The 16031-nt window shown below is 50.3% G+C and overlaps 6 protein-coding genes across 6 annotated transcripts; 4 read left to right on the top strand and 2 right to left on the bottom strand.

Annotated features, from left to right (window-relative positions):
* Positions 1-212: 212 nt before the first annotated feature.
* V8C40DRAFT_262340 (uncharacterized protein) lies at positions 213-1066 on the top strand (the record flags this gene model as incomplete). The annotated part of the gene is made up of 2 exons (XM_083219356.1): positions 213-295; positions 364-1066. The coding sequence occupies 2 exons, from the start codon at positions 213-215 to the stop codon at positions 1064-1066; spliced, it is 786 nt and encodes a 261-aa protein (XP_083076807.1).
* Positions 1067-1377: 311 nt separating this feature from the next.
* Positions 1378-2323, top strand: V8C40DRAFT_284287 (uncharacterized protein; the record flags this gene model as incomplete). The annotated part of the gene is made up of 2 exons (XM_083222130.1): positions 1378-1586; positions 1660-2323. The coding sequence occupies exons 1-2, from the start codon at positions 1537-1539 to the stop codon at positions 2321-2323; spliced, it is 714 nt and encodes a 237-aa protein (XP_083076806.1). The 5' UTR covers positions 1378-1536.
* Positions 2324-2380: 57 nt separating this feature from the next.
* V8C40DRAFT_234996 (RuvB family ATP-dependent DNA helicase reptin) lies at positions 2381-4283 on the bottom strand. The gene is made up of 3 exons (XM_083213758.1): positions 4153-4283; positions 3858-4084; positions 2381-3777 (listed from the first exon to the last, which is right to left on the bottom strand). The coding sequence occupies exons 1-3, from the start codon at positions 4159-4161 to the stop codon at positions 2574-2576; spliced, it is 1440 nt and encodes a 479-aa protein (XP_083076805.1). The 5' UTR covers positions 4162-4283; the 3' UTR covers positions 2381-2573.
* Positions 4284-4976: 693 nt separating this feature from the next.
* Positions 4977-8380, top strand: V8C40DRAFT_136895 (uncharacterized protein). The gene is made up of 2 exons (XM_083211136.1): positions 4977-5888; positions 5971-8380. The coding sequence occupies exons 1-2, from the start codon at positions 5669-5671 to the stop codon at positions 8286-8288; spliced, it is 2538 nt and encodes an 845-aa protein (XP_083076804.1). The 5' UTR covers positions 4977-5668; the 3' UTR covers positions 8289-8380.
* Positions 8381-10329: 1949 nt separating this feature from the next.
* V8C40DRAFT_234991 (uncharacterized protein) lies at positions 10330-13493 on the top strand. The gene is made up of 2 exons (XM_083213757.1): positions 10330-10929; positions 11006-13493. The coding sequence occupies exons 1-2, from the start codon at positions 10385-10387 to the stop codon at positions 12873-12875; spliced, it is 2415 nt and encodes an 804-aa protein (XP_083076803.1). The 5' UTR covers positions 10330-10384; the 3' UTR covers positions 12876-13493.
* A 244-nt stretch (positions 13494-13737) lies between these two features.
* On the bottom strand, positions 13738-16011 carry V8C40DRAFT_136791 (type I glyceraldehyde-3-phosphate dehydrogenase). Its single transcript, XM_083211134.1, has 4 exons — positions 15553-16011; positions 15194-15327; positions 14160-14844; positions 13738-14098 (listed from the first exon to the last, which is right to left on the bottom strand). Exons 2-4 carry the CDS (start codon positions 15320-15322, stop codon positions 13896-13898), a joined length of 1017 nt encoding a protein of 338 aa, XP_083076802.1. The 5' UTR covers positions 15323-15327; positions 15553-16011; the 3' UTR covers positions 13738-13895.
* Between the last annotated feature and the right edge of the window lie 20 nt (positions 16012-16031).

Raw genomic sequence — 16031 nt, 5'->3', positions numbered from 1 at the left:
TTCTCTCTTCCCTTACATCTTCTTCAAGAGCAGATCGAGATAATGCCCAAGGATATCTGTGTTTTATGTGCATAGACAGACGGATCATACTTGCCGTCTTACTTCCTCGCTCATCAATATTGGAGATTCGGCTTCTCTTAAGTTATCAGCATAGTCTGTCTCAAACACCTTACTGGCAGCCGTTTAGCGAATCAGTCCCAACGGTGCCGGATATGGCGCCCAACGTGAGCCACACATCTCGTCAATGGGATGTTGTAGATGTGAAATGGATCTGCTTTACACAACCGTCTATGAGGTTCGCATGCCTATCAACTCAAACAATCCTCATTATTATCTTTCATTCATGATTCTGATCTGTTATAGGACCTCGGACATCGATATCCGCTTTTCGATTGGACCTGAATTCGATATTGGCTGGATTAGTTCTCTAACAGCCTCTATCTACTATGGCGACACTCTCATCGGAAAAATTACTCAGGAAGACGAATTTGTCCTGTCCGATGAGCTTGATGACACTTACGATATTGTGCTGAAGGATTTCGAAATTCAAGACATGATTGCGTTTAGAACCCTCATCCAAAATACAATGCCCAACACCAGGGACAAGTGCCAGCCTGCGGATAAATGCCCTACTGCCTTTCTACAAATTACTGAGAAAGGTCATAAGCTCGAGATGCGCATAAATCTCGATGGAACTGGAAGCCTTGAAACCAGTACACCTATGGTGCGAAAATTTGACGACTCAATTGTGATCAATTTCTTAATTTCCAACCATCCTCACATGGAATTTATTTTTGGGAAGACCACGTTTATGCTTGAGAAAGATGGAGAGTTCTTGGCTTTTTTGGACAGCCATCTTCACATCCAAGCAAATGATGGTGGCCCGCTCAATTATTCGTTTAAGGGAAAATTGCCCTCGGAGGACAAGCTTTGTGGAAAAGCGAAACTAAGAGGTTGCAGCGTCAAAGGCGAGGAGAAAACCTGGTTTATTCATGCTATCCGAGAATTTGAACTCGAAGTCGATCTAGACCAGGTGGTTGTTTGCGAGGATGAAAGTGATGAATAGGGAAGACAAATCTTTACGCTCTTCTCAACCCAAAAAATCGGCGATGGAGGAAAATTACAGATATTGAAAAGCTACATGAGCGACGGTGGTTTATGGAAGCAAAGAAAGGCTCATGGTATGCAGTTTTTGGTAGCTCTAATAGCTCAAATGGAATGATATCGGTTTTGTTTGCAGACGGCAGGATGAAGAAGTTCTGACAGTGGTGAGCCAGCTGGCGGAAGTGTCGTAACAGCTGCCAAGTGTGCTATTTAACTTCTCTTCGTAATTCATTGAGACCTGCTTCTTTCCTTCTTTCCAACATACTTCCATAGGAATTTACAAGTGGTGCCAAACTATAAGTACTTCAGAAATTTAAATCCATCACGCCAATTTTGGAGAATACTCCCAGATCTTGATTCTCGACTTCCAGACGTCACAAATTTGTTATCACTTCAACTCTCTATCGGACACATTTGGGAGATTTTGTAATCATGGCGGAAATACAGATTGACGACCTTAATTTCACCAATCCCTCCATGAGGTATGACCGCCCAGCGACTAATCCACTACTGCCTCGTTACACTCTTCTTGCACGATGCTTATTCCTATCACAGATCTTTCAATCTCGCAGTCACCGCCACCATCGACCCAAAACTCGACATTCACTGGATCAGCAATGTGACGGTCTCCCTCTTCTACCGTCGACGCCTTATTGGTGAAAAGACTCGTCGCAACACATACTTCATTCTCGACGAAGAAAATCAAACGTGTATCAGTCTCCAAGGTCTCAAAATTCGGGATATGATAGGATTCAAGGCTTTTATGCAACGCTTGATGCCCAAGTCCGGAATCATCCGTCAGAAAGAAGGCGAAACATCCATTACCGCCGCGGTGGACCGAGACGAGAATGGCCATAACATCTCGGTGGCTATAGACCTTAACGACGTATCAAGTGTCTCAGTTTCGAATGTAAATTGCCAGCTGGTTGACCAGGAGATTACACTCACATTCTCGGTATCAAATTGGAATCCGGTTGACCTGCCTTTTGGATACTGCAGGTTCTCGTTGACAAAAGACAAGACGCTTCTGGCTTCATTGCAAGGTCACTTGGACATTTTGCCTAATTCTAGTCGCATTACTTTAACGGGACATTATGAAGCTACTACCGTCAAGCTTGCTGGAACAGCGATTCTGAAGGGAGTCCTGGCATTTGACCACGCTGGTACTTGGATTGAGCGTGCTCTTCAACTCTTTGAAATCGAAGTCAAACTGGATTAGACTACAGCACAGTTAGAGTGCCGGAGATTTAGACTAGCACAGGCTACAGAAATCATTGCCATGTTACTTGTTTATTGCAAAAACTAATCAAAGAGGTCTCTCTGCAGTGACCCTCGTGCGCCCGAATATTGCTTTATGGTACATACAGAATCCATTACGTTCCCTCCCCCCCATCTTTGTTTTCATCTCACGATTTGCCCAAAAAAACGCCAGCCATCTGAAAATCCCTTTCAGCACCTTTCCTCTAAATCTAGCTCAAGTCCATAGCTCCAGAGCCGGCAGCGGTAGCAATAGCATTAGTGCCACCGTTCTGGACTGACAGGTCGACGCCGCCATCGTTGCCAATCAGGCGCTTCTCAGATTTGTTCACAAACTCGATACTTCTGGCGGGGTCGTAGAAGAGCTGGAAGCATCGCTTGACGTCATCAATGCCAACCTGCTTGGATTTTCTCTTTGCTGAGACCAGCTGCGATGTGGTGATGAGGTTGCTCGCGTATCGAAGACCGGCTTCCTGGCCAATCTTGGTAAGCAGGGCCAGGGCGTCTGCTGAAACGTCAATCTCCTCCTCCTGCGCTCGAATAGACAGGATCTGCTGGATTTCTTCGGAGTTGTAAGGATGCGTGTTGATGATGACAACGCGATCCAAGAAATCGAGGGGCAGGCCGTGTGGGCTCTTGTAGTCAGTGCCTCGAATACGCGACTGGCCTCGGTTGCTGGCCATGATGACGACTGGCGCCAAATCATCTTCCAGGGCCCTGTTGATGTAAGAGAAGCATTCAATGTCGAGCATGTGCACCTCGTCAATGAATAGCACGCCAGGGACGATCTCGGCCTTGCCCTCCTCTTTCCACTCCCCAACCTTGGTGTTGATCTGATCGCGGATCTCGCTGCGAATCTCACCGGTGTCACCGGAGAAGAGAGCCAGGAAGCCCTGTGTTCGCGAGTTGATGACGTCGATTTCGTGCAGCGTCACCGTGTGGACCACCTCCTTGCGCCTTTGCAGCTCTCCGTCGGGGCACTGCAAAAATTTGGTATCGACGCCCATGGCATCGTAATCGCGAGATCGAGCGTATGATCGGCCGAGCTTGGTAATCTTTCCAGAGGACTTGTCAATGGAAATGATATCACCGGCCATGACGCGCTCCTTGGTCATGGCATCAATCATCTTTGCGCCCATGTCGTACACAGCCTCCATGTCGGTAGTCTTGATGGTCAGCTTGCCCTGCTTGGCACTGCCGGTAACGCTTCGGTCGATCTGGATCTCGACAACTTCTCCCTCCATGATCTCGCTCTCCTCCTTGATGCGGACGCCGATTGATTTGCGGAAGGCTTGGGTGAGAGCCTCGGTTTTTGACATTTCGAGGGAGAAAATTTCGGAGGACGCGAGAGTCGTGAAGGGAACGTCGGCGCCGAGTGACTGTGCCATTCCGGTAGCAATGGCAGTTTTTCCCGTGCTATTGATTAATAGGTGTAAGCAAAATGCCAATACAGAAAAGGAAAAAAAAAGGATGAAAGAATGCGGCACTCGACATACCTTGGGGGACCGGCGATCAGGACGGCGCGACCAGCAATCTTGCCCTCCTTGATCATCTGAAGGATAACCGCCGCGGCCTTTCGAGCCTTCTCCTGGCCAACAAGGCCTTGAGACGCGGCTCTAGGCTCGAGACTCGTGGCATCGACGCCGAGTCCACGGATGTGAGAATGCGCGGCGATGAGGTTCAGACCGCGAAGGTCCTTGGACTCGGAAACGGTTACTATGGGCTGGTTCACGGTGGGGAATTAGTCAAAGAAACAAACAATGCATTCGAGGAGAAGAAGAGCAAACTCACAGCAGCCATTGTGAAGAATGATGATGTCGTTGGCGCAGCAGTTGGGTCACGACAGGATTGATAGCGAAGGATTAGATGCTTGCCTGCTCCAAACAAAGCAGCACGGCGAATTGGAATGGCTGCTCGAGCTCTGTCCCATTTTCTCAGCGCAGGAAAAATTACGGTTCCGGAGAAGCGCGCGTCTGGCGCTTACACGTTAGGTGGGTTTAGTTGCGGTTTAGTTGGCTAGAACAGCTAAACAGAGGCTGGTAGTGTCAAAATACAGTGGACTGGTAGTGGGGCAGTTTGATCGAGCTGAGGCTAGAGGGTGATCGGGGAGACAAGGGGCGGATGTTAAAGCGGTAATCTTTGAACTACAAACTACACCAGGATGTTTGTTATCTTGGGGAATATCAAAGAACGATTGTGAAACCAATGAATGTCACTCTTTGTCTTTTATTACATGTATTTTTCTATAAATGTCTGAGTAATGTGATTATGCACGGCCTATGCTCGCCTTATGCACGGCTCGCTCATGCTAGGCACCAATCCTGCACACCGCAGCCTGACCGACCTCTGTCTCTAATATTGATTGACTCTTCCCCCCTCATATTTGCTTTGTTTGCTGAAATTGCCTGTTTGTTGGCTGCCATCTGACCAACCGCATCCCTGTTCTTGCAGCATCAAATCCCCACCCCATAACATTAGTTAAAAGCCACCTCACTGCGGTTCTTATAATCTAATCCCTGTAACCCGGGTTTTTGTTTGCTATCTGTGCTCAGATAGTTGATGTAGTTGTATGCACGGAAATGGTTCCTATTCGCAGCTCTTTGTTCAGGTGGAAGGGAAAATATTTGTTTAGGTCTCTTCTAGCAGCTTCCCCCCCTAATACCTGCAGCTGATAGCTAACGAGGTACATCACCCGACATCAAATTACATTCAGGTTGGATGCATGCAGCGGCATGGAGTCCACCGTGAAAATGCTAGACCTACATATCCATTAGCAGTAGGCGCTCTGTAAACAAAAGAAACCCCCCCTAGCACAGCAGCTCTTTAAGAAAGCGGCAGGCTCGTCTATATTTATTAGTGCCTTGGTTCCCTAAGACTATAATTGCTTTTTACGACCCGACATTACAACTCTCACCAACACTCGTTCAAACAAAAAAAAGTGCCCTGACCCGCACACGCACCACATCCACCTTTCTCTGCCAACCTACCTCGTCCATTATTGTTTTCACGATACTCGGCCCAACAGCACTGTGTCTATCAACCAAACCAAACAAACGCCTTTCCTTATAACAGTCTGCCTTGATTCTTCGGAGATTATTTCGGGGCCTACTTACTACTTTGTCATATTTGATGCTCTGTGACATCTGTCTCATCTGGAAGCTTTCCCACAGCTCGCTAGATGAGTTGGGGTGGAAGAAGATGATCATCGGTGATTCGGTAGTAAACTGAATCCTTCTGTCCCAGAGTATCTTCTCTCACATAATCCATCTAATCGCCGTCATTGTCCACATCCTACGCCATCGCCATCATGGGTCAGGATCCTCCTCGGCGGCCTTCGCAGCAAGGCTTCCATAACACCTTTGGCCAGGGTCGCAGTATCAAGCGAGACTCGATCCAAGGAGATGGTCAACGAGCATCAGGTGATACCGCACCGAATGCTAAGCGCATTCGCACTGTCGATCGACCTGATGAACGGAGTCCTGTTGACCAACGCGATCATCTTGAAGGATCCAGCCCAACGACGTTAGGTAGTGCCACCCCAGAAGCCATTTGCTCGAGAAATCCTTGCTGAGCACAGACTGTGAACCTACTAACGACATTTTCGTACAGTCTCACATAGACAACGCCATCCCGACACCCCCAAACAGCATCCTTCGAGCCAGTTATCCAAGCCACTCACCAACCATGTGTCGGGCATCTCTTTCAAACCAGTGCTAGATCTTATTTTTGACAGATTTTTCTGGTGCAAACTCAAAAGCGAGGCCAAAAAGTCTCACAATAGGGCAACTCAAAGTCAAGCGCACAGTCATTACCATCCATCAGACTACGGCAGCTCTCCGGAGTTTATGGCTGCTCAACAGAAGCAGAATCTCGACGACATGAAGAGGGCTGACAAACACGTGGGAGAACTTGACGAACAAATCGCATCAGCTATGCAGCCACTCATACGGCACATTTCAGAAGCTTGTGGCAAGAGCTCTGATGAATCAAAGGCATCGGAGGAGAGAGAGGCATCGGAGGCCAAAATCAACACCATCCAAACCACCATGAAAAAGGAGATGGAGGAATCGTTCAAGAAAGAGGTCGCAGAGTCACAGCAATTCATCAAGGAGCTGGTCGGATCGCAAATGGCCAAACTCAAGGAAGCGTTGGCTCAAGAAAACGAGCAAAAGCTACACTCGCTTCAGAAGACGCTGGCGCAAGAGGGTGAAGACAGAGCAACCTCTCTCAGGAAGACACTGATACAAGAAAACGAGAAGCGAATCGCAGAAATGAAAGAATCCATCAACCGGGATCACAAGGCCAAAATCGCAGCGCTCGAGAATGCTTTGGCAGACGAAGCCAAGAATAAGGACAGAATTGCAGCTCTTGAACAGAGTCTGTCTAACGAAGCCAAGAACAAAGACAGAATTGCAGCACTCGAAAAGAGCCTGTCTAACGAAGCCAGGAACAAGGAACGAATTACAGCGCTCGAAAAGAGTCTGTCTGAGGAACTTGGAAACAAAAGCCGAATTGCAGCTCTCGAAAAGAGTCTGTCTGGGGAAGTACGATCCTACAAAGACAAAATCGTTGAACTCGAAAAGAGTCTGTCCGAGGAAGTTGGAAATAAAAACCGAATTGCAGCGCTCGAGAAGAGTCTGTCCGGGGAAGTACGAAACAAAGAGAGAATCGCAGCGCTTGAAAAGAGTCTGTCTGAGGCAGTTCGCAACAAAGACAGAATCGCAGAACTCGAAAAGAGTCTGTCCGAGCAAGTACGAAACAAAGATAGAATTGCAGATCTCGAAAAGAGTTTGTCTGAACAAGCAAATTACGAACAGAAAATTGCCGAGCTCGAAAAAACCCTGTCTGAACAAAGAGAAAAGAACTCTACACTTCAAAAAAGGGTAGCAATAGCGGTGGCCAGACTTGACAGGGCGGAAGCAGATCAGAAGCTGCTGATCAAGTCATTGGTAGACCCTAAGCAGCTTACTGTAATTAAGGATCAGGTGTCGAGGCTGGATGTCAGTCTTAGACAGGCACTCTCAGCACAACGACTACTCTCGGAATCGTCAATAAGCAAGTCGCAGCTCACTGAGCAGCTGCAGCAGCTTTCACTCTCTCAAGATGACAAGTTCAGCAAGCATGAGGCTCGCGTGAACGACCATTCTACAATGATCAAGCGGCTGGAGGAACAAATATGCGATCATTCCAAACTCATTACGGAAAACAAACCGCAGAAAGATGCAGCTACACGACTTGATAAGCTGGACTCTACTATATCCAACTTCTCGGCAGAATGGGAGGAGATGAAGAAGCGTGTGGAAAAGCTCAGTTCGATTAGGTCTGCATCTATCCCCGATAACAAAATATTGGAAGTCATCAAACCCGAACTGGGAAATTTTTACAAAAATATAAGTGGGAATATTGAGGGAATCCAGAACAGGCTCCAACGATTTCTTGTGCAAGAGAGTCTTAAGCGAGAGACTCTGGAGGAACAATTCGGCAATATTACTCGCCAGGTAGCTGGGATTGAAAAAGAGCATGCCATAATAAAAGCGGACTGCTCTGAGATAAGGGAGCAGGTGAACAATCAGAACCAACTGAATACCCTGGAAGGGAGTCGGTTCGATGAGAAGCTCGACCGTCGAACGAGTATGCTCATGGATAGATTCAAATCACAAATGGAAGGTGTGTACATACAGGTGCAATCTCTCAACGCGTGGCAGACCAACTTCAATACCGCGGGCCTCTACGGGAACATCATATCTCACATTAACAAAACAATTCCGGAAGGTCCAGGTACAGCACCGCAAATCGTGGCTCTCAAGCAACAGCTAAACGGCATCGAGGCACGCCTCGCAGCCTGGGAGAATGCAAGCAACAAGAGGCGGAAGCTTCCCGGCGGAAACGTCAAGGTGGTTAATGGCCGCCAAATAGACGCGCAATGATTTTTCTTTGTTTACTTCATTTTATCTCTCGCCAAAAAGGCGATGTGAGATTCGCATAGCATTAGGGAGCACAAAGGCCTGGCAATTTTGGGGGATTTCGAGGCGGCTGAATGAATGCTTTACGGCGGGATTGACTAGGCCAATGGTTCGGCCAGTCTAGGGTTTTCAGACAAGGGGCCAGGATTCAAAGGGAAAATGTTTGCTTCGATCGCTTGGCGCAGTGGGAAACGCATTGGTGTCGTACGGAGTGTGTTCCGTCAGGATGGTTTTTTACCGGTGCGGTGGCAGCTTGGCTGGTTGCACGCAAGGGCGATCTGGAGGACTGAGTGAGATCTTTGATGTATGAGATTTGTATGGACAAGGAATACCAAAGGAACGGATCGATATGTAGGCATATGTAGTTTATCAACATTATCGCGCGTGTGATTTATTCTTGCTTGATATTTATGGTTGATGGTGTACAGAGATATCATCGTTGCTTTTCTACAGTGTAATAAACACTTACGCCATGAATAGAAAATATACTTATCTAAGAATATTACAAAGAGAGTGGTACGAGTTGTGTGACGAAAAGCAGACAGAAAAGAATGTTTGCCCGACATCTCGACAAAGAGAAAGTGGATAGAGAAGATGTGAATCCCAGTTAACAGGGTAAGATCAATGCTTTCCTCACGCGCATCTGACGTCCAAAACGACGCATAGCTGCTCTCCCAGTTTGGCCACAAAAAATAAACAAAGCGGAGGGCGTTCAAATGTGAACAATGAGGCTAACAAGAGGTCCAGTTTGATATCCACCCGGGACCCGTCACTTGATGCTATTGCATCGATATCAAGCCCCATGCCCCCGTCTATTAAAGTTCAAGCATAGGAGATGAGCTTGTGTGCTATTTTTTTTTTTTTTTTTGTGGAAGCGGAACATCCAAACATGGCAAAAAGAAAGCCACTGCTTGTACTCTTTATATTTATGACGGAGTCGAGAACCTAAGGACAGCAAGGTACCAAAGTATATAGTAGGTACTAGGTAGCTAGCACGGCTGTTGATAGATTAGGAGCTCCCCCTGGTCGACTATTACTCGTAAGTCGTATAGAGCATATCCGAAACAACATCAAAGTCCATCAGCCAATGAAATGAACCAATGCGTTGTAGATAGACTGCAGAGTCAGCCATTGGAGCGATAGCCGTAATCCTTGCCTTGCCTCAGTCTCTTCCCGTGACCTTCTTTCGACTACTGTACTCATACAGTACAATATTCCGTGCGTTGTGACGTGACTTTTCTCTCACTTTCAAGAATCGACAACCAACATCACAATTGTCGACGCCACTGCGGAATTTCCCTGCTTGGCGGCGCGTATCGTATTATAGCGTGCATGCACCGCTGGGCCTCAAACCTTAAGCAGTTGAAGTGACGGACAAGTGAGCTCGCACAGCGCTGTCGGGTATCCGTCCATACAAAATTGAACCTACGCACAGGCCCCCCATCCCCCGGGAGCACCAGCGCCAGCGCCAGTAGCAGCGCCAGTAGCAGCATCAGCACTACCTGTTGGCAGTTGAGCCCAGCTTCTTCCCGCCCGCCAGCACTTTTAGGTAGCATTGAGTTCGAGTGGCCTGAGCAGCGCCAGTCCAGTCGGAGAGTCAAGGTACTTGCGCCTCCACCCACCGCCGGCCGCTCTTCCTAGTACCGATCGCCAAACACCATCTCGTGGGCATCTGCATCACGTCCCTCCACGAACATCCAATCCATTGCCGCATCTCGCCCTGCTGCGATTCGGCCGCCTGTCGCGCTCAGTCGATTCGCTACTGCTCGCGAGAGAAAGCGCCTTGTGCGAGATCCCAGAGACCAGCGGCCGCAGCCCCGAGCGCTGCTGAGCGCCCCAACCACCGTCGCCTGTTCTGTTGCTGGCCTTGTCCTTTGTCCGGGCAGTTCTTTGTCTCGCCTTTGCCTCTGTGCTGCAGCCCCCCAGCCGTGCGGCACTTGCGTCTGCATCACCATCGAATCCGCCTCCATTGTCGCGCTCTCTGTCGCCCGCTGCCGCTCGTCTCGTCGGTCGCGCTCCGCCGCTCACTCGTGCCTGCGGCATGATCACGCCCAAGCACGATGGAAGCGGCGCGGAAGACGATCGAGGTGCTCAGCCAGCGCATCCTGCCCGAACGACCCCATCACCTAGCATTTCACCCCGAATGGCGGTTTCGCCCCAGCCACGGTGACAGCAATTCCTTTGAGGAATGGCATCATCCCCGCCTGCAATACCTGACGCTCTTGTCCGAAGCCGATCGCGGCGTCCTCTTCACCAAGTCCGACTATGACATGCGTGAGGAGCCGGCCAAACCACTCCCACGCGAGGTCAACGCGCTGGCCAAGGGCGGCGAGAAGAAGAAGCTGTCGCTGAGCGACTACAAGAACAAGAAGACGGGGGCCACGTCGTCCACGTCGCCTCCAGAGCCATCAATCGCCAAGAAGAAGGAAAGCGAACGCGCTGGCGAGCTGTCAGCCAACACGGGGGCCACCTCGGACCCCAGATCCGCATCAGAATCAAAGTCTGTCTCGGAAGCGAGGAAGATGGACAGGCCCAGGCCGCGAGAATCAGATCCGCCCGTCGACGCCAAACAGCGACAGGGTCGCGAACAAGCCGCCGACATGAGGTGGGTACTTGCAGCTCCGCTACAGATCGGAGCAACGGTAGCATTGAGCGATCAGCAGCAGCTAACATTGACCTAGATTACCTCTTAAACCTCCTACCAAACACCCATTACCGCCTCGACCGCCCTCTCCCAATTCCAAGAAACGCGTGGCTGACCCGGATGACGAGTCGCGACCCCAGAAGCGATCCAAGCCGGACAGCACCAAGCACGTCGATGACCGGGTACAACACTCCCGCGATGACGCGCAGAAACGCAAGGATAAAACATCCTCGGCGGCTTCCAGGGATGCACCGTCGCACAAGGACGACAGGCTGTCTGCTTCCGGCGCCAACTCCTCCTCTCTCCCCAATGGCAGAGCCCTTCTCAAGGGTGCCGTGGGCTCTAGTCGCAACAACACCTCACCTGCACATCGTCCACGAGGCGATTCCCTAAATGGCGTCCGCCCTACCGGTTCGGGAAGCAACCGGGTCACGCCCACCAAAGCCGAAGCATCACGGTCAACTGTGCCGCCCCTGCTATCCCCTCTCCACCTGACCTTTGAGGATCGCGAAGCCGAAGACAGATCGTTGGCGAAACAAAACAAGAAGAAACCCCGTGACGACTCTCGCGAACGGACCAAGTCGCCTAACCGACAGCATAGAAAGTCCGAGTCCATATCAGAGCTCAAGAGACAGAAGTCACCAGCAAGAATCCCGCCGTTGCTCTCGCCAACTTTGCCGCCGATAGTGGAAGCCGCCTTGCAACTTAGAAAGAAAGCATCGATGGAGCCGTTGGAAAGCAAGCCCCTCAAGAGCAAAGATGAGAGAGAGAAGGAACCACCACTGCCGTCCAAGAAGAAGAAGCCGGTGGTTGATTACTCTGACGACGAGGACGAACCCCTTCAGCAAAAATTACGGAAGGCGCTCATTGTCAAGCTTAAAGTGCCCAAGAAACTGCGGCGAGACTTTAAACGCATCTTAGCCCTGTCATCATCCACAGCAGCCCGCAAAGAGTTGCAAGCACAAAACCAAGAGCATTCTACTGCACCAGAAGACTCTATCCAGCCTCCGCCCGCACGGAAACGGCCTGTTGCCCCTGACACGGCGGCATCGTCAGAAAGCACTGCACAAAAGAAGCCCAAGGTCCCTGAGATTCCCAGCTCGTCTCGTTTGCCCGCTCCGACTACACCATCCAAAAAGGGAGCTGCCACCATGTCGCGCGCCAGCTCTAGCAACTCGTTGGCCCAAACTCCCGGGGACACCGTCAACGCTACTCCATCCGCGTCGGCCTCATCTGCCGCTAGGGTCAATGGTCAAGATGCAAGCCGTCCGGAAACCTCCGAAGCTAGAGCTATGCGAGAGAGAGAGGCCCGATTCTCTACTCTTGGACGCCGCCTTAAGCACGAGGCTGACACAGCAATGAGAGGTGGTGCCGGCGGCTCGCGGGAGCCTGATCTGAACAGAGGCTTCGTGATTAGCGTGGAAAGTTTGCTGGCTTTTATGGCCGGCTTCCAGGCGCAAAACATCTATCGTGGGTTGGTCAATAAGAGGAGTGACCCGACTGGATGGTCCAGCCTGTTCCCGCTGCTCGAATTTATCCAAGGCCAGATGAGGAGGCAAGAGGCGCACACTCGTCGATTCATCCCCCTCTACGTCTTGGTTCTTAGGCTTAATTCTATGGCCATTAATGAGCTTATTCGATGCCATGTGGCGACGGAGAATCCAGTTCTCCCACCTCCAGATTGGGTGCGGCTTGAGCGATCACGATTCCGACTCCAGTCTCAGATAAGCGAGGCTTCCAATAACATTGAGAATCATTCTCTGCGTCCCCAGGGCCAGCTTCACTATACGCTTGACGAAATGATGGCGGAAGCTCTTCGAGTGCTCAGACACTGGTGCCACTATGAGGACGTCGACTGGACTCCTGACGCTAACCTCGAAGAGTCTGTTGCTCCCCGGGACCACTGAAGTGAATTGAATGATGTTCCAATGGGACAGAGGGAACCCTCTCAGCTGGTACATTCTGTTTTAACTATACACTTTACGACAAGCGGCATGGCTGATGGTTGGAGTTGGGCGGCCGGTTCGGAGCCTGCGGGCTTTTCTTTGTGCCATAATAACTCACTAGGTTTTATATGCAGGCAACACAGGCGAACAAAAGATGCTTGATTTTTATTCAAAGGGAGTGAGAGAGAGAGATTTTGCATTTTGGCGTTGGGTCACGAACAAAAACCTTTTTTTCTTTTTTTTTTCTTCATCCTTCCTCTCATTGTCGTCTGGCTTCACATACATACTTGGTAGAAACTCAACTGAGCTGAAAGGGAGATGACGGTTTTACCTGGTCGAATGAAGACGAAGATTTCGCCCATGCACCACCGCAAGACGGGGGACTGGGAATGCATCTGTTATCGTTTGACACTTTGTTTGCTAGCAAAAAAATACTGGTTCTTTTTTTCTTCTTTTTACCTGACGTTTCTTATGATATCCCCTGTGCTCAACACTGTCCTCTCTTTTGTCGTCTGTGATGGAGAGCCCTGGAGAGGTCCCATTAATTAGATGGAATAAAAACCCTGTTTATGATTGAAAGCAGATTTTCGCACGTGTGATGGTTTAAGACTCTTGGCCTTGGGTCTTGTATTTGCAAAGATGGTCGGTCACCACTCCTCCGTCTCAATGGTTGCGATCTTGTCAACAAGCGACATGAAGCCAAGCCGTATAAGATGATGGCACGTTGAAGAGGGATCCTACATACGGTATCTGCACTTAGGCAGCCACTACATCATCGATTCAAAAACAGACAGAGACTAGCATGAGAGCAAATTGTCATTACTTGTTGTGGCAATGCCAAACTATCAAAAGGCCCACACTTTGTACGAGGACACACTTCAGTATTCACTATTAATTTTTTTTATTTTTTTGGTGTTTCTATAGACGACAATGATTTTTCATGGCCCCCAGCCTGGGCTCATCTCATCTCAGAACAAACACTTATTTGGAGGCATCGACCTTGGCGACGTGGGCCAGGAGGTCGAGGACACGGCGGGAGTAGCCCCACTCGTTGTCGTACCAGGAGACCAGCTTGACGAAGTTGTCGTTGAGGGAGATACCGGCCTTGATATCGAAGATGGAGGAGTTGGTGTTGCCGAGCATGTCGCTGGAGACGACATCGTCGTTGGTGTAGGCCAAAACGCCTGTTGCACATAGTTAGCACTCTGTTATAAACGGACACGATGCTTAAATTTCGTCACTTACCCTTGAGGGGACCATCGGCAGCCTTCTTGATGGTCTCAGTGATGGCAGCGTAGCTGGCGGGCTTCTCGAGGCGGACGGTCAAGTCGACAACGGAGACGTTGGCGGTAGGAACACGGATGGACATGCCGGTGAGCTTGCCGTTGAGGGAGGGGATGACCTTGCCGACGGCCTTGGCGGCACCAGTGCTGCTGGGGATCATGTTCTGGGCAGCACCACGGCCACCACGCCAGTCCTTGGCGGAGGGACCATCGACGGTCTTCTGGGTGGCAGTGTAGGAGTGGACAGTGGTCATGAGACCCTCAACGATGCCGTAGTTGTCGTGGATGACCTTGGCGAGGGGAGCCAGGCAGTTGGTGGTGCAAGAGGCGTTGGAGATGACATCGGCAGAGCCGTCGTACTTGTCCTCGTTGACACCCATCACGTACATGGGGGCATCGGCAGAGGGGGCAGAGATGATGACCTTCTTGGCACCGCCAGCCAAGTGAGCCTTGGCCTTCTCAGTGGTGGTGAAGACACCGGTGGACTCGACAATGTAGTCGGCGCCAGTCTCGCTCCACTTGATGTTGGCAGGGTCACGCTCGGTGTAGAAGCGGACCTTCTTGCCGTTCACAACGAGGTCCTTGCCATCGACATCGATGTCGCCCTTGAAGATACCGTGGGAGGAATCATACTTGAGCATGTAGGCCTAGTGATGTCTCGGGTTAGCGGATGAACAATGAAGCTATACATGTAGTGAGGGGTAGTGGCGTGAGACGAAGGAGCTGGAATTTTGTCCGACATTGACGACTTTTGAGACATTAAGTGTAACTCATCTGTCGACAATGCCATTGCAGCTCCTGCCATTGCTTGAGAAGATTTCCCTCCCATGATGACAGCATCACCGTAGAAGCTCTTCAATCTCATGGTATATCAAGAGATTCGTTCAAGCAGTGCACTCTTATTATTCGTCTCTTTCTACCCTCAATTGGGCATTGCTTGCGTTGGGCTGAAGAGGGGCATTTTCAGAGAAAAAAAAGAGGGGGGACGCGGCTCACAGCATAGGTGGTCTCGATGAAGGGGTCGTTGACGGCGACGACCTCGATGTCGGGGTGCTCAACAGCGTTGCGGAAGACGATACGTCCAATTCGACCGAAGCCGTTGATGCCGACCTTGATGGGAGCCATTGTAGCTGATTTGTGACTGCGATTGATGGTTATGCGTGGTAAGCTTCAAAATCTCTGCTGTTTGAGGTGGGAGGGAGGAGGGGTAAATAAGGGAGAAAAAAAAAATTGGTGACGCAGGGAAGTTCTGGCGGGGTAGCTAAGGCGACGAGTACAGTAAGGAGGGGCAGGCGAACAGCAGTCGTAGCGTGGGCCGGAGCATGAACATGATATCGAATGGTATGAGTACTAACCTGGAGTTGAAAGTTGATACGATAGGGATGCTTGTTAGGGCTGGGTATGGAGAGGAAGAGAAAAGGAAAAGGATGAAGAAATCAGGTGGGAGGTGGAAAGATTAATAGTGTTTCTGACACAACGGTGATGCGGCATCGGATGAGCGACATTAATGCCTACCCAGCCAGAAGACGCGTCTAAACACTGGACCCGCCGCAGGGCATTGGCATGGGATGGATGGCCATCCAGGTAAATGCTGGGCTGGGCTGGCAAATGCTAGCAAATGCTACACAGCTGAGCGGTAGCTGCGTGGTATAGCCTCTAGCTGCCGGGCGGTGTTGTGTTGGGGGGTGCGAGTATCGCCGAGTTGCTGCCCTCGCTCGGCACGGTGAGGCGCTACTTGGGAGCTACATCGAGATACGCCGCTGCAGCTTTGACGTGACTTTGACGTACAATGCAGGGAGGTGCTTGTTCGATAAGGCAAGCAACGTCCGTTTAT

This window comes from Trichoderma camerunense (genome assembly GCF_050948025.1).
Source record: "Trichoderma camerunense strain CBS 138272 chromosome Unknown V8C40scaffold_3, whole genome shotgun sequence".
In the NCBI taxonomy this organism is placed as follows: Eukaryota; Fungi; Ascomycota; class Sordariomycetes; order Hypocreales; family Hypocreaceae; genus Trichoderma; species Trichoderma camerunense.
Note: the sequence above shows the minus strand (reverse complement) of the source record. Positions and strands in the feature narration are given on the sequence as shown.

Bases quoted from the DNA above. Each gene is read 5' to 3' on its own strand.
- V8C40DRAFT_234996 (XM_083213758.1), bottom strand. The intron at 3,778-3,857 runs GTATGTCGAGTG...ATTAATCAATAG, and splicing joins CTGATCGCCGGTCCCCCAAG to CACGGGAAAAACTGCCATTG.
- V8C40DRAFT_136895 (XM_083211136.1), top strand. From the start codon at position 5,669: ATGGGTCAGGATCCTCCTCGGCGGCCTTCGCAGCAAGGCTTCCATAAC. The intron at 5,889-5,970 runs GTAGTGCCACCC...ATTTTCGTACAG, and splicing joins ATCCAGCCCAACGACGTTAG to TCTCACATAGACAACGCCAT.
- V8C40DRAFT_234991 (XM_083213757.1), top strand. From the start codon at position 10,385: ATGGAAGCGGCGCGGAAGACGATCGAGGTGCTCAGCCAGCGCATCCTG. The intron at 10,930-11,005 runs GTGGGTACTTGC...ACATTGACCTAG, and splicing joins GAACAAGCCGCCGACATGAG to ATTACCTCTTAAACCTCCTA.
- V8C40DRAFT_136791 (XM_083211134.1), bottom strand. From the start codon at position 15,322: ATGGCTCCCATCAAGGTCGGCATCAACGGCTTCGGTCGAATTGGACGT. The intron at 14,845-15,193 runs GTGAGCCGCGTC...AGACATCACTAG, and splicing joins TCATCGAGACCACCTATGCT to GCCTACATGCTCAAGTATGA. The intron at 14,099-14,159 runs GTAAGTGACGAA...TATGTGCAACAG, and splicing joins TGCCGATGGTCCCCTCAAGG to GCGTTTTGGCCTACACCAAC.